This window comes from Cygnus olor, chromosome 12 (genome assembly GCF_009769625.2).
Source record: "Cygnus olor isolate bCygOlo1 chromosome 12, bCygOlo1.pri.v2, whole genome shotgun sequence".
In the NCBI taxonomy this organism is placed as follows: domain Eukaryota; kingdom Metazoa; phylum Chordata; class Aves; order Anseriformes; family Anatidae; genus Cygnus; species Cygnus olor.
In genome coordinates, this window is record NC_049180.1 from 11,417,328 (window position 1) to 11,433,454 (window position 16,127).

At 53.9% G+C, this 16,127-nt stretch overlaps 1 protein-coding gene across 1 annotated transcript in view; it reads right to left on the reverse strand.

The window, feature by feature from the left end:
- The window catches only part of CNGB1 (cyclic nucleotide gated channel subunit beta 1), a 34,776-nt gene that overhangs the window by 17,065 nt on the left and 1,584 nt on the right, over nt 1–16,127 (reverse strand). The window contains exons 2-16 of the mRNA XM_040571551.1: nt 14,898–15,067; nt 14,587–14,644; nt 14,407–14,476; nt 14,158–14,287; nt 13,695–13,737; nt 13,404–13,485; nt 13,181–13,262; nt 10,979–11,018; nt 10,539–10,689; nt 10,340–10,415; nt 8,641–8,677; nt 5,023–5,197; nt 3,212–3,328; nt 449–578; nt 234–276 (exon numbers count right to left, since the gene is read on the reverse strand). Coding sequence (XP_040427485.1) covers nt 234–276; nt 449–578; nt 3,212–3,328; nt 5,023–5,197; nt 8,641–8,677; nt 10,340–10,415; nt 10,539–10,689; nt 10,979–11,018; nt 13,181–13,262; nt 13,404–13,485; nt 13,695–13,737; nt 14,158–14,287; nt 14,407–14,476; nt 14,587–14,644; nt 14,898–14,990 — 1,327 coding nt within the window. The 5' untranslated portion in view covers nt 14,991–15,067. The remainder of the gene's footprint in view (nt 1–233; nt 277–448; nt 579–3,211; nt 3,329–5,022; nt 5,198–8,640; nt 8,678–10,339; nt 10,416–10,538; nt 10,690–10,978; nt 11,019–13,180; nt 13,263–13,403; nt 13,486–13,694; nt 13,738–14,157; nt 14,288–14,406; nt 14,477–14,586; nt 14,645–14,897; nt 15,068–16,127) is intronic.

Sequence of the window (16,127 nt, forward strand, 5' to 3'; positions counted from 1 at the left end):
AGTACCAGCCCTTCCTATCTGTCTCCAGCAGGAGACTCTGCTGCCAGCAGACTGCTCCCATGGCTGTTTCAAGCTAGCGAGAAGCCCAGGCGGGCCCAGCCAGCCTGTGCCAGTCATTCGCTCCCAGGCAACAAGCGCTCAGAGGGCAAAAGCTGCTTCATCCCTCACCGGGCAACACATTGCCTGCTTCAGCTCATCCTAATATGACATTGCACTTCTATATATTCAGATACCTTCAGCATCAGTTTCAGTAACTTCAGCCGTCTTCTCTTCCACCTTCAAAACAACAACAACAAAAAAGCCATTTTAAGGAGAAAAAATACCTTTCCCATCAGTAAAAGCAGCGGTTTGACTGGGTGTGCTCTGTTCCCCCACAGCCAGCCCTGCTCCCCGGGTGCCTGGTGTGCACGTGGCAGCAAGCACTCACTGCAAGCACAGAGCTCCATACCTGTACAAAAGCACCTTCTAGATCACTTATCTCAGCTTCTTCTAGCTGCGCAAAACTGAGGGCCTCTTCTGCAAAGAAGGCGTCCTCCAGCCCCTCATCGGTGGGGAGGCAAGGAGACTGGAGCGGGGCTCTGGAGGGGACAGATCAAGGAGAGACACGAGACTGAGTCCACTTTTGGACCTTCCTGAATCTGTGCATGGTCAGGCTGGAGATGGCATGTCAATGGAGATGGCACATGGGTCTCTCTGGCTACAGGGCACTGCACCTCTAGCTGCTTGGTAAGCCCCACTGCAGGTGGGGATAATAACACACCGATCTTAGTTTAATACAGTGGTGGCACCAAAAAGAAAAAAGCCACTAGATTAGAGGGGGCTTTACCATATTTTTCAAAAGGATACTACATGGGAGACTGAGAGAACATTTTCAGAAAAAAAAAAAAAAGTTTAATTGCTGTGCATAATAATTTATCATATAATTAAGATTTGCCAAATAAAAATCCAAGAGCCTAATTTCCAAGCAGGGGTGCCTATAAACAACATTGGAATCCCAAGTTCATTCATACAAGGCACCACCAGGACACATAATTTTAATTAACATAATTACACATAATTAAGGGGTGTGGTTAGCAGGTCAAGAGAGGTTCTCCTCCCCCTCTACTCTGCCCTGGTGAGACCGCATCTGGAATATTGCGTCCAGTTCTGGTCCCCTCAGTTCAAGGACAGGGAACTGCTTGAGAGAGTCCAGCACAGAGCCATGAGGATGATTAAGGGAGTGGAGCATCTCCCTTACGAGGAAAGGCTGAGGGAGCTGGGTCTCTTTAATTGGAGAAGAGGAGACTGAGGGGTGACCTTATTAACGTTTATAAATATGTAAAGGGCGAGCGTCAGGAGGATGGAGCCAGGCTCTTCTCAATGACATCCAATGGTAAGACAAGGGGTGAAAGCTGGAACACAGGAGGTTCTGCTTAAATATGAGACAAAACTTTTTTACAGTGAAGGTGACAGCACTGGAGCAGGCTGCCCAGAGGGGTTGTGGAATCTCCTCTGGAGACTTTCAAAGCCTGCCTGGACACGTTCCTGTGTGACCTGATCTAGGTGCTCTTGCTCCAGCAGCGGGATTGGACTAGACGATCTTTCCAGGTCCCTTCCAATCCCTAACATCCTGTGATTCTTTGAATTTTCCTTTTCCAGATGCAGTTTCAGCACTGAGCACAGACCCCACTTCCACCACTCTGGCCAATGGGGCTCAAAGGATTGAATTTATTGTTTTAAAATAACTTTATAACTGAAAAAAAGGCCTGATCACGTTGTTCTGTGCAGTTATCTCCTGATTTGTTTTTTTTTCTGGAGAGAGAAGCAAAGCAGAGACTGGGAATAGTGAAAAATAAATAAATAAGTAAAATAAAATAAAATCAGATAGCTAAATGCACTAATACTGAAAAAAAAAACCATCTGTCTGCATTCTCCACAAGTCCTAAGCTAGAAGATGCATGTAACAAATAGCGGCTGATTTTTCACTTTATCTCCCTTTCTTGAAAGCTGTTGCTTTATGAGGTCTTTTTTTTCCCCCCCTTTCCTTCTTTTTCTTTCTTTCTTTCTCTCTTTCTTAATTCTGTGTCCTAGGTTCCCTTCAAATACAGTCCCAAGTCTTTTCATCCTAATCTAGAAAACCCATCGACATCTCTGTTTTCCCAAAAAGACAAACACAAAGACTGAGCAACATCTCATTCACTCAACAACTCGTTTCTGCTGTAGACCTACAGGAGCATGCAAAATGGTGTTTTGAAACCTGTTGAAAAACAGATTTTGAGTAAATAATTAGCTAAGTTTTTAACACTGAATAATTATGTATTTTCAGCCTCTTCCTGAAAATCTAGCTCCTTCAGAGGAATCAGCAAAAGGCAGAGAATAGTATTACGCTACTGGGTTAGAAATCCCTAAATGTTTACATCACGTGAAATCAGAGCAAACCACTAAACTGATCAGAAACTTATTTCTAAATACTGCCTGGTCCAAAGTTACTGCCTACAAAAGCTGACAATAGCTCGGCTATTTTCCGCAACAGGAGAAGAGGCAAAAACGCACCTACTCGTCCCTGGGAGTATTTGCAGCTGCGACACAAGGCTGTCCTTAGGTTCAGCTCCGTACTACTTCTGGTAATCCCGAGAGCACGGAATTAGCAGACCAGACTGCAGCCTAGCAGGAGTGCCCGGCACCCCGGGGCCCTGCACACCCCCGCCGGGTCTGGGCAGAGGGGGCGGCGGCCGCTGCAGGCGGCTGCAGGGATGGAGCCCGTGTCGCCAGGAGACACGATGTCACCAGCGATCTCGGGGGTGAGACGGGTTGCAAAAGCATCCTCATGAAAGCGCCCTCTCGAAAGCATCCTCTCAAAAACATCCTCTCGAAAGCATCACCCTCCACCCCCCCGAAAGCATCCTCCCCAAAGCACATCCCCGCTCCCCTTCTGCCCGCTCCTCCCCTCCCCCCGAAGCATCCTCCCAAAAGCATCCTCTGGAAAGAAAGCAGTTTCCTGGCCCAGCAGGGACACAGGTGAGCAGAGCTGACAGCCCGCTGGGCTCCCCCACCGTGGCCCCAAGCCAGTCCTGGGGCCAGCTCTGCAGAGAGGAGTTTGCTCTTCCGCAGGTGTCTCAATCTCCACGGCTTGTAAACACATCTGAAACAACCACGGCTAGCGTGCCCGTTTCCAGACAAACTGTAAACAGGAGAAAAGCTGAAGGCACTCACAGACCCTGCACAAACTCACCCCACGCTCTCCTCCACCTCCTCCTCCTCTTCCTTCTTCTCCTCCACTTCCTCCTCCTCCTCTTCACCCTCCTCCTCCTGCTCCTCCTCAGCAGCACTCAGGGAGCAGGAGCACAGCCTGGGAGGGAGAAGCTCATCAGGTGAGATGCATAAAGCAGGTCTGAGCCTTACCAGAAGCATGGGAACAAATGGCTCAGACAGCATCACCAGTCCCCGCGCCCTTTGGGCCAGGGGTGCTCTCCCACCACCCCCATGCCAACATCTGGAGGATGCAGAGGGGCACGCCAGGCACACACTGTTGTGAGGCACTGTGTGACTTCAGTAGAGCAATGAAGGGAAAAAAGTCTGGAAGCACAAAACCAGAGTCCTAGTCATACTCTCCTTGCAGCACAGGACTTGCTTAGGGATGACTGGCTGCTGATTTTGAGCAAAATCTCCCTGCTAGTGAGATGCACTGTCCAGTGTTGCACAAGCTGCCAGTTTCTCAGGCTGACATACTAATGGGAAAAAAAATCTCAAAGGTAATTTTATAACGTGCCCATTTGTTTTTAGCAGAGTGGAAGTGAGCTCCGCCAAACAGCGAGTCAACAAACATGACTCTGGGAACTGTTTTCTCTTGGTGCAGTCATTTAGAATCACAGAACCATAGAATGGTTGGGGTTGAGAAGGACCTTAAAGCCCACCGAGTTCCAATCCCCTGCCATGGGCAGGGACACCAGACCAGGTTGCCCAAAGCCCCACCCAGCCTGACCTTGAGCACTTCCATGGTGGGGCACCCACAGCTCCTCCGGGCAGCCTCTCCCAGTGTAGTGGCTTTACGTGGCAAGGTTTTGGTAACAGGGGGCTGCAGGGGTGGCCTCTGTGAGTAGAGTTCAGAAGCTGCCCCTTGTCAGATAAGGACAAGTTTCAGCTGGCTCCAAAGGGACCCGCTGCTGGCCAGAGTGGGGCCAATAAGGGATGTTGGCAGCCCCTCTGTGAGAGCAGATTTAAGAAAGGGAAGAAAACTGTTGCCTAACAGCAGCTGGGAGAGCTCAGCTGCCCACCACACCCAGTGAGAGAAGGGCGCTGGCAGCAGAGGAGGCTTTGTGGGGCTGGGGTCAGGGTTTCTTGGGGCCTCAGGTTGCTTGCTCCGAGTCTGCTGAGCCCAAAGCAGTGACAAAACGCCCATTGACCGCCATGGTACACAAATGCATCCTCAGAGGTAAAAGGCTCTTTTCATGAAGCACTGGTTCTGGAGAACTTCCCCATGGAGTGAAAGAGGAACATTAAAACTACAGAGCAATCCAGTATGTTTCAGCTTCGGTACAGCATACAGGTGTGCATGGCACCTGTTTCAGATGGAACACGACTTGTGTGGAAGATCTTGCACTGTTATGTCTCTGCTATCAGTCTGCTGTAACAACCTTTGTCAAGAAGAATCCCAGGCCATTTGGGAGTGTGCATGGAAACCTCTCACCTCTCTGCTGAAATACAGCCTGCCCCCAGCACTGAATGCACTGCATGGTCTAGGAAGGAGCTCAGCAAGAGTTTCTTTGGGCAGTAGAATGAACTATACAGAGAAGAATACAATCTCCAAATCCCATGACAAGTGGATGCATTGTTGATGGCAATGAGGTATAAACCCTCTTGCCTTAGGCCAAAATCTGCTTACTGGAAGCCAGGGAAGAGCCATACTTTAGCTGTCCCCTAAGGGCTTGCTGCAGCCGCAGTGCGCAGCACCTGGTGTGTCTGTCCTGAGCCCCCAGCCCAAATCTCAAGGGCAATCGCAAGGAAAAGCAGCTTGCTCAAGCACCTGCTGCTCCCTTTTCCTACCTGGTCTCTTCTTCCTGAAGTTCCTCCTGTATGGGGGGAAGAGGACGACCCTGTGCCACCAGTTCAGCCATGCCAACCCAGGCCGTTGGCTCGTGAGCTACTTCATCGCTCCAGTCGTCATTGATGTCTTCCACAACTAGGTCTGTCTCCACAAGCTCCACAGGGACGATATGAACTGAAATGGGATTGGGGAAAGAAGCAGTGAAGTGAAAAGAGCCTGTTTTTGAGAGGTCTGGCCATGCCAAAACATTCTGGCTGTGTTGCAGCTGCTGCTCTGCGTTGCAGAAGTGCTGCCATATGGCAGGATTCAAGTGCTGCTCAGCCTGCACAGATCCATGCAGTACTGGTCCTTTTGAGTGGTGCCAGATGGATGCCTTGGGCACTTTTGCCGGAAGGAAGAAGAAAATTTGACATTTTGTACCAAGCACGTCCAAAGTCCCATGAAAACTGTACATATACTTGTATAGAGATGCCTCTGGACTTCCCTAAGCGTGTAGCAACCTCTGGCAGCGCTTGTCAGTAGGCCACACTTTGATTCTTCTTGCATATCAGTATAAGCAGCTGTGGGAAGAGCCTCAAGCCCCTCTCCTCGGGTCAATACTGGGGGCCAAGGCAGGTGCCCCCTCTAAGCCTGCAGTGAACAGCCCATGGGCCCTGGTGCGGCAACGTGATGCATAGCCCTCAGCCCACACTGACTCCCTCTGTGATGCCCCACGCCTCCAGAGCTGACCCTGGTCCCTGCGTGTGGGGCAGCCCCAGGAAATGGCCCTGGTCAATGGTGCTGCTCAAGCTCTGAAGGCTGTTCTGAGGCAACAAGTGTGAGGATCTGGCCCTGCACAGGCAGCTCGCTGTGCACCCCACTATTCCACAGCATCACTGGGGGAGCATGTGGCTGGTGTGCAGCTGCCAGAGCAGCTGAGAGCAGAGAGCCCAGCTCAGATCTGCACAGACATCCGCTGCAACTGGTGCTTTCCTGCCTCCCAAGCCTCGCCATCCCTACCCAGTCCTATAGAAACAGGAGGAGGAAGTGCATCCACATAGTTCAAAACCAGTTTATTGTGAGGTCTGACTGACAGCAAAACTCGGGGGAGCTTACACGTCCCCATTGAAGCTAATAGGAAACGTACAAATTTAAATACAGAAAGGCAGGAAGCCCACTCGTGGCATTGTCTGCTCTGTACCATATTTACCAAACCAGCTCTTCACCCAGGAGTGTTTGTCTGCTGTTAGCCTGCTCTCCCTACAACGACAGTTATTGTAACAAAGGAAAGGAACCACGAAGACAGCTTTTGAAACATGCTGCAACTTTTTAATACATGCTATGAAAACAGGGCAAATACTAAGATGGTATCCTGATACCAGCTGGGCTCGTTATAAACACGGGCTGGGGCTCAGTAGGGTTGCTTGGCTCATCACTCATCATTAAGGCTACCTATGGAGTACTAAAGAGATGCAATGGGAAGGTCTGTACCAAACACCTGGCATTTAGAGGCTCCTGCCCCCTCCAGCCCGGCGTGCCCACATTCCCCAAGCCCACAGCCCAGAGCTGGAGGCAGCCCTTGGGCACTGTTCCCTGCCGGGACACTCCTGCTGCCGTGCTTGGTGCTGCACTGGAAGGGCTCTGGGGCCAAGCAGTGGCCGTTCGTGGTGAACTGACACACTCCTCCGCATGAGGAGGCCTTTGACTCCTGCCTGTTTGCCTAGAGGTTATTCTCCTGCATCTGCTGCTGCAAAACAGAACCCTTTCCACCCTCTGGGAGAAAACACTCAGTTAACGGGAGAAAAGCAATATGAAGCCATTGTGAGTTTAAAGATCTTTATAATGTGATGCCACTGAGACAGAAATAGATTTAAAGAAGTCTGTAGGCTTCGGCCAGAGATCTCGGTGGTAAATATTGGCGTGCTGGGGGGGGGGAGAGAGTGGAAGTTGAGAGAGCTGGGTGTGCTGTGGGAGGCTGCAGCGAGAGGTTTTCCGCCTCAGAGGTGCCCTGAGTGACGTTTGTCTGTCCTCACATAAATTATTGCACCCATCCAACAGACATCAGTCCCAGCCCTGTCCTGCACAATCAACAGCTTTGGTTGATGGAGCCAGCAAGGCCAAGAGAGAGCAAGGGCAGGACCTTCCTGGCAGCGGGGGCAGCGGCTACGCTGACCTTCCCCCGGTGGTCAGGGCTGGCCAGGGCCGGGTCCTGCTGCTGCTGTCAGGTGCAGGGAGTGGGGACACACAGCCTCGGGTCCCCACGCCCCGCGGCCTGGCTGGCAAGGGTCTAGGGACCTTTTGCAGATTGCTTTTTGCTTTTTCTCCCCCGCTGTGCTTTCTCTGCGAGTTGGTCTCATTTGGTGGGGAAAGGCTGGCCCTCCACAGACTTCGTTTTCCATTTGTTTCAGAGGCGCTAAGCCCCTTTGCCCCCTGAAACAAAAGGAGAAGGAAAACATTAATGAGTCTGTTGGTGGTTTGGTGCCAGAGCAGATCTCTCGCTCCCTCTGTTTGCCACATTAAGTGATTGGAGCTGCCACCACACCCAGACCAGGCATTAGAGCAGGCTGTACACAAGGGAAGTGACTGCCCTGCTCAAGCTGTGTGTCCTTCTGGCTCCCCTCGTCCTGCTCCACTGGCAGAGAAATGCCATCCCATGGGACTTCATGCACCGCAACCCTCCGAGGCAGACACTGCAGGCAGGAGCAGTGCTGCAGCGCGCTCCCGCAGGGACACGTGGCCTCTGCCTACAACGTACTGCTGCCCGCAGCACGGTCGCCTTCCCCTGGCAGCTCCCACTGCCCACCCAACATCCCCTCCAGGACCAGTGGTTGGGCAGCAGCCATGCGTGGCCCATCTGCCGAGGCCATGGCAGCTTCCCAGATGCTCTTCATCCTGCAAAGCAGCTGGCACGGCGCACAAGGCACCCCTGGGGCAATTCCCACGTGGGCTGCTCACCCCGGGCACGTCTCCTGTCCACGGGCAGGCAAGCAGCAGTGCAAAGCCTGCAGTGTTTCCCAGCAGTGCATACTCATGTCTAACATATCTAAACCCCCTGGCAAGAGGAGTTGGTTTTTCTCAGGTACCACTCTAGCCATATCCCACTAGGCTTTGGAAACACCCTTGAGTTCAGCAGCAAATGTGTACCGTGGGTTAATGAAGGGCCAGATTTGAATTCACTTGTGCTATGTACTTTGGGCAAATCCCAGCAGCTCAGAAAACATCCTCTGGCACGACTCGAGCACAGACCTTGGTTGCAGCACTGATCTCACAAAGTGGGGTCCCAGGATGTGGGAGCCCCGGGCTCTGGGTGCAGCACCCGGGGGCAGCATTCCCAAAGCAGGAGCTCGGGCTCAGCAGCACAGCTCTGCAGGGGGGCTCCGAAAAGCTCCCCAAGTTGCCGCCCCAGGCTCCCCACACAGCAGTGGGCTTCAGCAAATCTACGGACTCAGATCTGCTCCCTGCTCTCGCACCACAGTGGCCTCTCCTGGCTTCTCAGGGGATTTTCAGACGCTCCCGAGCTGACACCCACAACAGACTGGGGCATAAAAGCTGCCAGCAGTCCGTCTTCCTGAACTGCCTGACAAACAGCCGCTGTCCTCTGCAAGCTGAACAGCACAGTGGGAAGAGCAAGCACTTACTTTCTTCCACGGGGCTGAAGGCTGCCGCTGCTGCTCCCTGCCAAGAAGAAAAGTGAAACATGAGGCATGGTTGGCAGTGCTTCTGCCCCTTTCCCTGGACTCCCGCTGGCCGCAGACCCTGCTCTTGCCTCCAAGCCACAGCAACACTGGATCCTCAGCACCATGCTCAGCAGGAGCATTTTGGATGAAACAGGCATCCCCGTTCTGGTTATTTCACAGAATCACAGAATCGTCTAGGTTGGAGGAGACCTCCAAGATCATCTAGTCCAACCTCTGTCCTAACACTAACAAAACCTCCACTAAACCATATCACTAAGGACTACATCTAAAGGTCTTTTAAAGACCTCCAGGGATGGTGACTCAACCACTTCCCTGGGCAGCCCATTCCAATGCCTAACAACCCTTTCAGTAAAGAAGTTCTTCCTAATATCCAACCTAAACCTCCCCTGGCGCAACTTGAGCCCATTCCCCCTCGTCCTGTCACCAGGCACGTGGGAGAATAGACCAATCCCCACCTTGCTACAGCTTCCTTTAAGGTACCTATAGAGAGTGATCAGGTCTCCCCTGAGTCTCCTCTTCTCCAGGCTAAACAACCCCAGCTCCCTCAGCCGCTCCTCGTAAGACTTGTTCTCCAGACCCCACACCAGCCTCATTGCCCTTCTCTGGACTCGCTCAAGCACCTCCATGTCCTTCTTGTAGCAAGGGGCCCAAAACTGAACACAGTACTCGAGGTGCGGCCTCACCAGAGCCGAGTACAGGGGGACAATCACCTCCCTAGACCTGCTGGCCATGCTGCTTCTTATACAAGCCAGGATGCTGTTGGCCTTCTTGGCCACCTGAGCACACTGCTGGCTCATATTCAGCTGCCTATCAACCAGCATTCCCAGGTCCTTCTCCGCCAGGCAGCTTTCCAACCACTCATCTCCCAGCCTGTAGCGCTGCTCGGGGTTGTTGCGCCCCAGGTGCAGGACCCGGCACTTGGCCTTGTTGAACTTCATACAGTTGACCTCAGCCCATCGGTCCAGCCCATCGGTCCAGTTATTTAACCCTGCATGAAGCTTCATGGTGCTTTTGGTGTGAGAGCAGAATTGTTCCTGGCACTGGGTCACTGTGTCCCTTTTACCTTCAATGCCCCATGCAGTTTCTGTGGGACAGACGGGTTCTGCGGGCTTCAGGCACAGTAGTGCTGTGCCACAGGGCTGGACCGGGGCACCAGGCTGCCCGCACAGCGGTGGAGGGAAGGGCAAGGCCTTGGAGGTCGCTTTGGTGCCAGAGATAGAGAGGGCAGCGGCACAGGTGCTGTTGTTCCTCACCGTGGCTCTGAGGCTCAGCCTCCAGCTCCAGCAAGCTGGGGAGGCTGGCACCCCGTGGCAGCGGGGAGGTTGGGCTGGGTGGTGCGCAGAGAGTAAAGGAAAGGACAAAGAAAACCCACCCCAGGAGCTTTCTGGCTCCTCAGAGCGCAAAGCCTGTTTTTCATCAGCTGAACAGGTTGTGGGGGTTTCTCTTGTCCACGGAGCTGTGTGGCAGGGCACAAGCCCGGTGCAGCACAACACGCTCATGAACCCACCCCAAACTGCAGCGTGGGCACAGCCAGCAGGCCCTTGCACATTTGCCTGTCCCCGCAGCCCCTGCACCACATGGGACCCCCTGCCTTGCACATCGCCTTCATGTCCCCATCATCTCTATGCAGACTGCATACCTGTGTGTCCTGCTTCTCCCTGGTCACAGGCTGTGGCATCACCTTCTCCAGCCCCTGGACAAACCATCCAAACATGCTGCCGAGCAAAAACCCTTGTCAGAGCCTGCTTGTGGAGGCTCTTTGTTCCCACCACAGCCCTGCCAGAGGACATGAGCCTCGAGGAGTGCCTGCACCACGCAGTAGGTGCCACTGCATTTACCTGCTGCTGTCCCCAACCAGGGAACGAGGGAGGATGGTGGTCACAGGCTCTGACTGCCCGTCAGCAGCTGCTGGCTCCACTGTTCCCAGGATGCTCGGGGCAGCTGAAACGCTTTCTTTCAACTTCGTCTGGGTTTTAGTTCCTTTTGTGCCTGCTCAGGTTTATTCACAAAGAGAAGGGGGATAGGCAATGCAGCAATCATCTTATAGCCTGCTGGGGCAGAGGACCAAGCAAAGAAGGGTCACCTCCCACAGCAGAATGGGCTCTGGGGACCTCCCTGGCAGCATCTCCCCTGGGGGCCCAACCTGGGATGAGGACATGGGCTGCTGGGGGGCACACGTGGGGCTGAAGTACCACGGTGCTCTTGGCAGCCCAACAGGGGGTCCCAAAGACCAAGCATCGCAGCAGGATGGGACAAGGGTCCCCTGAAAAGGGCTCACCTGCTGCCGCAGCTTTGTGCCTCTCCTCCTTCGGCTCTGGCTGCAGAGGGACAGAGAGACAGATGGATGTGGCAAGGTGCTGTGTGCTGTCCCATGCCCCCCCCCGGGTCCCAAGGAGACCCCCCATGCATGGCCCTGACACACAGGGGAAGGCAGTGGCACGTGGGGATGCAGTTGGCCAACAGCCCCTCGCTGACGTTCCCCTCTCACCAAAGCAACTCATAGAATTATAGAATCATAGAAGGTTTGGGGTTGGAAGGGACCTCAAAGATCATCCAGTTCCAACCCCCTGCCATGGGATGTGATGCCACCCACTAGATCAGGTTGCCCAGGACCTTGTCCAACCTGGCCTTGAACATCCCCAGGGATGGGGCATCCACAGCTTCTCTGGACAGCCTGTGCCTGTGCCTCACCACCCTCTGAGTGAAGAATTTCCTCCTAATCTTTAATCTAAATCTCCCCTCTTTCAGTATAAGTCATTCCCCCTTGTCCTGCCATTAGTCTGCCTGAGCAAAAAGTTGCTCTCCGTCTTTTTATAAGCCCCCTAAGTAATGAAAATCTGTAAAAAGGTCACCCCAGAGCCTTCTCTTCTTCAGACTGAACAGCCCCAGATCTTTCTTCATAGGAGAGCTGCTCCAGCCCCCAGATCATCTTCGTGGCCCTCCTCTGCACCCGCTCTAACAGCCCCACATCCTTCTTGTGCTGGGGGCTCCAGACCTGGACGCAGGACTCCAGGTGGGGCCTCACAAGGGCAGAGCAGAGGGGGACGATCACCTCCCTCCCCTGCTGCCCACTCCTCTTTTGATGCAGCCCAGGATGCAGTTGGCCTTCTGGGCTGCAAGCACACACGGCTGGCTCGTGTCAAGCTTTTCGTCCACCAGAACCCCCAAGTCCTTCTCTGCAGGGCTGCTCTCAATGAGTTCTTCTCCCAGCCTGTCCTCATGTCCGGGATTGCCCTGACTGAGGGGCAGCACCATGCTCTTGGCCTTGTTGAACCTCATTACGTTCATATGGGCCCGATTCTCAAGCTTGTCCAGGTCCCTCTGGATGGCATCCCTTCCTCCTATAGTATCAACTGCACCACTCGGCTTGGTGTCATCTGCAAACTTGCTGAGGGTGCACTCGATCCCACTGTCTCCAACTCCGCACATCCCGACGCGCAGCCGGCAGGCACCATGACGCCTGCAGCCCTCAGCTGCAGCCCCGTTTCCTGGCAAGGACCATTCAGTGCATACCCCAGGGCTGCTCCTGCAGGTGCAGGTTGGACCCCGCAGGTCCTGTGCGGGTAGCACCCAGCAGCACCCCAGCTGCCTTTTTTGCTCTCCTGGGCTTTCCCTGCCCAGGTCTGTGCCCAGGAGCACAGGATGATGCAGAGCCTGCTCCTCTTTGATCTCTGCCCAGCTACACTTCACAGCAGCGTTTCTCACTTGCTTTGAAGCTGGCATGCTGGGATGGAGATGTTTCTGCCAATGACTCCTGCCTTTCAGTAGAAACCTGTTTATTTTTAATCCTAAAGCAGTTTATATGTTGAATTTGCCCTCCCTCCCTTTCTTCTGTCAAGACAATGTTTGGCCTGAATGGGCTGTTCTCCCCCAAAGCAGCAGGAAAACACATCAGGGTGGAACCAAGCAAGGCTTGCAGAAGGAAAAGAGGCTCTTTATGTCTCCCTGCCATCCCTTCCTGAGCCACAAGTCAGTCTTGTGCCTTGCTTCCCACGCCCTTCAGCTTGGAAAGGGGCCCTTTGTCCAGCAGAGCCCCTGGAAAAACTGTTTTCTTCAAAGCATGAGGTAGTGCATGTAACGCCAGTGGTGGGAAAGGCGGGGGTGGGCCATAGCAGGGCCATGGCTGGCAGGAACTGGTTAACTGGGCATTGGCACACCCCATGCCTGTGCCCGTGCGCTTGAGACCAGGTTTGAATACGCCACTTTGTGAGCACTCTATCAAAGGAGGTATTCTACCCCTGTGATAAACCAAGATTTCCAGGGAAAAGCTTTAAGGAATCTCAAGAAAAAAAAATGCTTAGGCGACATCACAAAAGCATGACAGGAGCAGGGGGCTCCGAGGTTTCCCTGGCTCCAGGCTTCCCTTTGCAGCGGGAAGGGAGGGGCTGGGGGAAGCTCTCCCCCACCATCTCGGGAGATGGGAGCTGCGGCGCCACAACAGCACACCAGTGCCCACAGTGCCCAGCTGGGCTGTGCTCACCTCAGGCTTTTTCAGCATCTCCGGCTGCGGCACCATTCTCTCGAAGCCCTGCACCAGCCAGCTCAGCACACGTGCTCCTGCCCTGCAGGGAGAGTGCAGCACTGTCAGAGCTCACCCTGCATCCCACAACCTGCAACCTGCATCCTGCATCCCACATCCCGCAACCCGCATCCTGCATCCCGCGTCCCCCTGCCCCACTGAGGCAATGTCGCACGGAACCCACCAGTCCTCTGCACCCGTGTCCAAACCGGCCTCCATCTCGCAGCCATCTGGCTCGTCCTCCTCCGGGTCGAAGGGGGTTATCTCTGCAAGGAGCAGGGAAGGGCAGCTGCAGGGAGCAGGATCTGTGCTCACCTTGCCAGAAGGGAGCTGGAGCCGGCACTGCTGCGGGCCCCCAGCCCCTCTCCACACACCCGAGGGGCCAATAGCTCCAGCGCCAGCTGACCAGAGGAGGTGGGGAGTTCCAGAAAAGCCCCCAGGGTGCCACAAGCTGTGAGGGCCCAGCTCCCCTTACCCAGAACATCCTCTTCTTCATCCTTGAGGACCTGGACCTCCGTCTGAAAAGGCAAATAGAAACTGTTACCAACCCACCAGACAAACAAGACTCATCCCAGAGGACAAGGAAAGATGTCTGCCCTTTCCCTGAAGGTGGGTGAAGGCAGAAACCCTTGCGGGGCAGGATTAGTGCCTGGAGATGGGCCCATGCTACCCGTAAGCACTGGGAGGGTGATGGGAAGAAAACCAAAATGTTAAAAAGAAAAAAATGAAATGAAATGAAATGTAATAAAATAAAATAATAAAATGAAATAAAACAATAAAATGAAATGAAATGAAATGAAATAAAAAGAAATAAAATAAAATAAAATAAAATAAAATAAAATAAAATAAAATAAAATAAAATAAAATAAAATAAAATAAAACGAGAAGCTGGGATGTCAGGGGAATATACCAGACCATTTCCCAGGTCTGTCACCTACCTGGTCAGGAACATCGATGCTTGTCTCGAAGCTCCTCCCGAGTGCCTGCAGCGTACCTGGGGCATGGACTGGCTGCGGGATCACCTTCTCCAGCCCCTGGGAGAGCCAGGAGAGCACACTGCCCCCCACGCTGCCAGGGGAGAATCGCGTCAGGCCAGGGGCGGCTGGCAGCAATGGAGGGCTCCCCCTTCTCCCTGCATCCAGCCCCAAGCTGAAACCTAAAATCCATGGAGGGTGCAAGCACAATACCTCTCAAACACCGATGTTGATGCGGGGACCATCTCCTCAGGCACTGCAAATTCCACCTTCTTTTCAGTTTCTTCAACACCAGCAGGAAAAAGAAGAAGGCTCCTGTCACCACTCTGCATGCATGGCAGGAGAGGTTGTGGGTGGCAAATGAGCCTGCGTGTCCCCCGCCACGGGGCTTACCCTGCGTGCGTGTGCTGTCTGCAGCATCCCTGGGGCTGCTGGCCTTCCCTGCTGGCACCTGGGGTGATGGGCAGGAGGGATGGCTTCAGGACAAAGGGCAGGTGATGGCATCCCTGGCTGTGCTTCCCCCCGCCTCAGCCGAAATTAGGCTGCAAGCCCTGGCTCTCAGCATCCCCCCGGCTGCCTCCCAGCAGCCCAGGGGCACATGCTCTGGCCCCCATCCCTCCCAGCTGCAGAGCGTCCCCAGATGCTGGGGCTGGGCGCAGAGGTAAGGGGCACCTCCCCGCTGCCCCCGCTGGGTCCCTGCTCACCTTGGCTGGCTCCATGACCGGGGCCGGGGGGCTCTCCTCCATCAGGCATGGCGCGGGGGGCTGGGGAACCACCCGCTCAATCCAGCCCAGCATCCCTGCGCCCAGTGAGGACAGGGCTCCGTCCGGAGACCTTTCGAGCAGGTTCTTGTCTTCCTTCCTTCTCCCACGTCCTGCTTGGTAAACGCAGCGTTGCAGCACAGCCAGACCAAACCCGTCTCAATGCCACGACCCTCATCGTTGTCACAAGCCAGCTACCCCCTCTATTTTAAGCTCACACACTCAGCAAAACTTGCTGTTCTCAAATGTAATCACTCATTTAGTTTTTCTCAGCTTGCACATTGGTCCTGCAGCACAATCCTCCACAGCTAGGACTGCACAATGAAACTGTAGGAGATGCTTCAATGAAACAGTGATGCTTTGTTCAGCGTCCTCTATGCTCCCCTGAACACTAAATTCATTTCCTCTGAGGAGAAACTACAGCAGCTTTAGCAGAATTTTCTCATGGGCGAGTCCGGGCCCCGACACACATAGCTCCCCATTCTGCCTCTCAGAAACAGCTTTGTTCCAACATCTTTTAGCCATGTGGGATGTGTTGAACAAGTTCCCAAGGCACTTTCTCACCCAGTCTGCTGCAGCATGGTGGCCCCTGGTGGCCCCCAGTGATGTCCAGTACCTGGGTCCTGGGGAAGGCAGCAAGGGTGGACAGGCCTGGCATTTGCTGGCAACTTGATGGGGTGTTCAAAAATAAGACATTGAAGAGCAGTTATTCAGCTGCTCAAGCTCTGTTTGCTCACTCTTTTTGGGTCTCTCACACCTCCTTCTGGTGTGACTCCAAGCCTGGGTGCACCACCAGGCTGCATTTGCTGTCCCAAATTAGAGGCTGAGCACACAGGTAGAAAGTCAGTGTGCGACAAGTGATGTTGCTGCTCAGAGTCACCTTCGCTATGATGCTTTTCTAGGGGAGAAGGTCTGTGGGCTCTTGCCCAGCTCAAATCGAGGACATCTCCTGATGCTGCCTCTCCAAAGAGGCTCTGCCTGAAATTCCCTGGAATTCCCTGGAAGCTGCTCAACGCTGGCTCCTTGCACTAACAGCCTCCAGCACCCTGCTCATCACAGGCAGGTTCCGCTCCCCAGAGCCCCCTGTGTCCCCAGCCTGGAACAGCACGTTTGTAAAACCCCTGCAAGGACGCCCAATGGCCAGAAACAAATTAAGAAATTGCCTTTCACCTC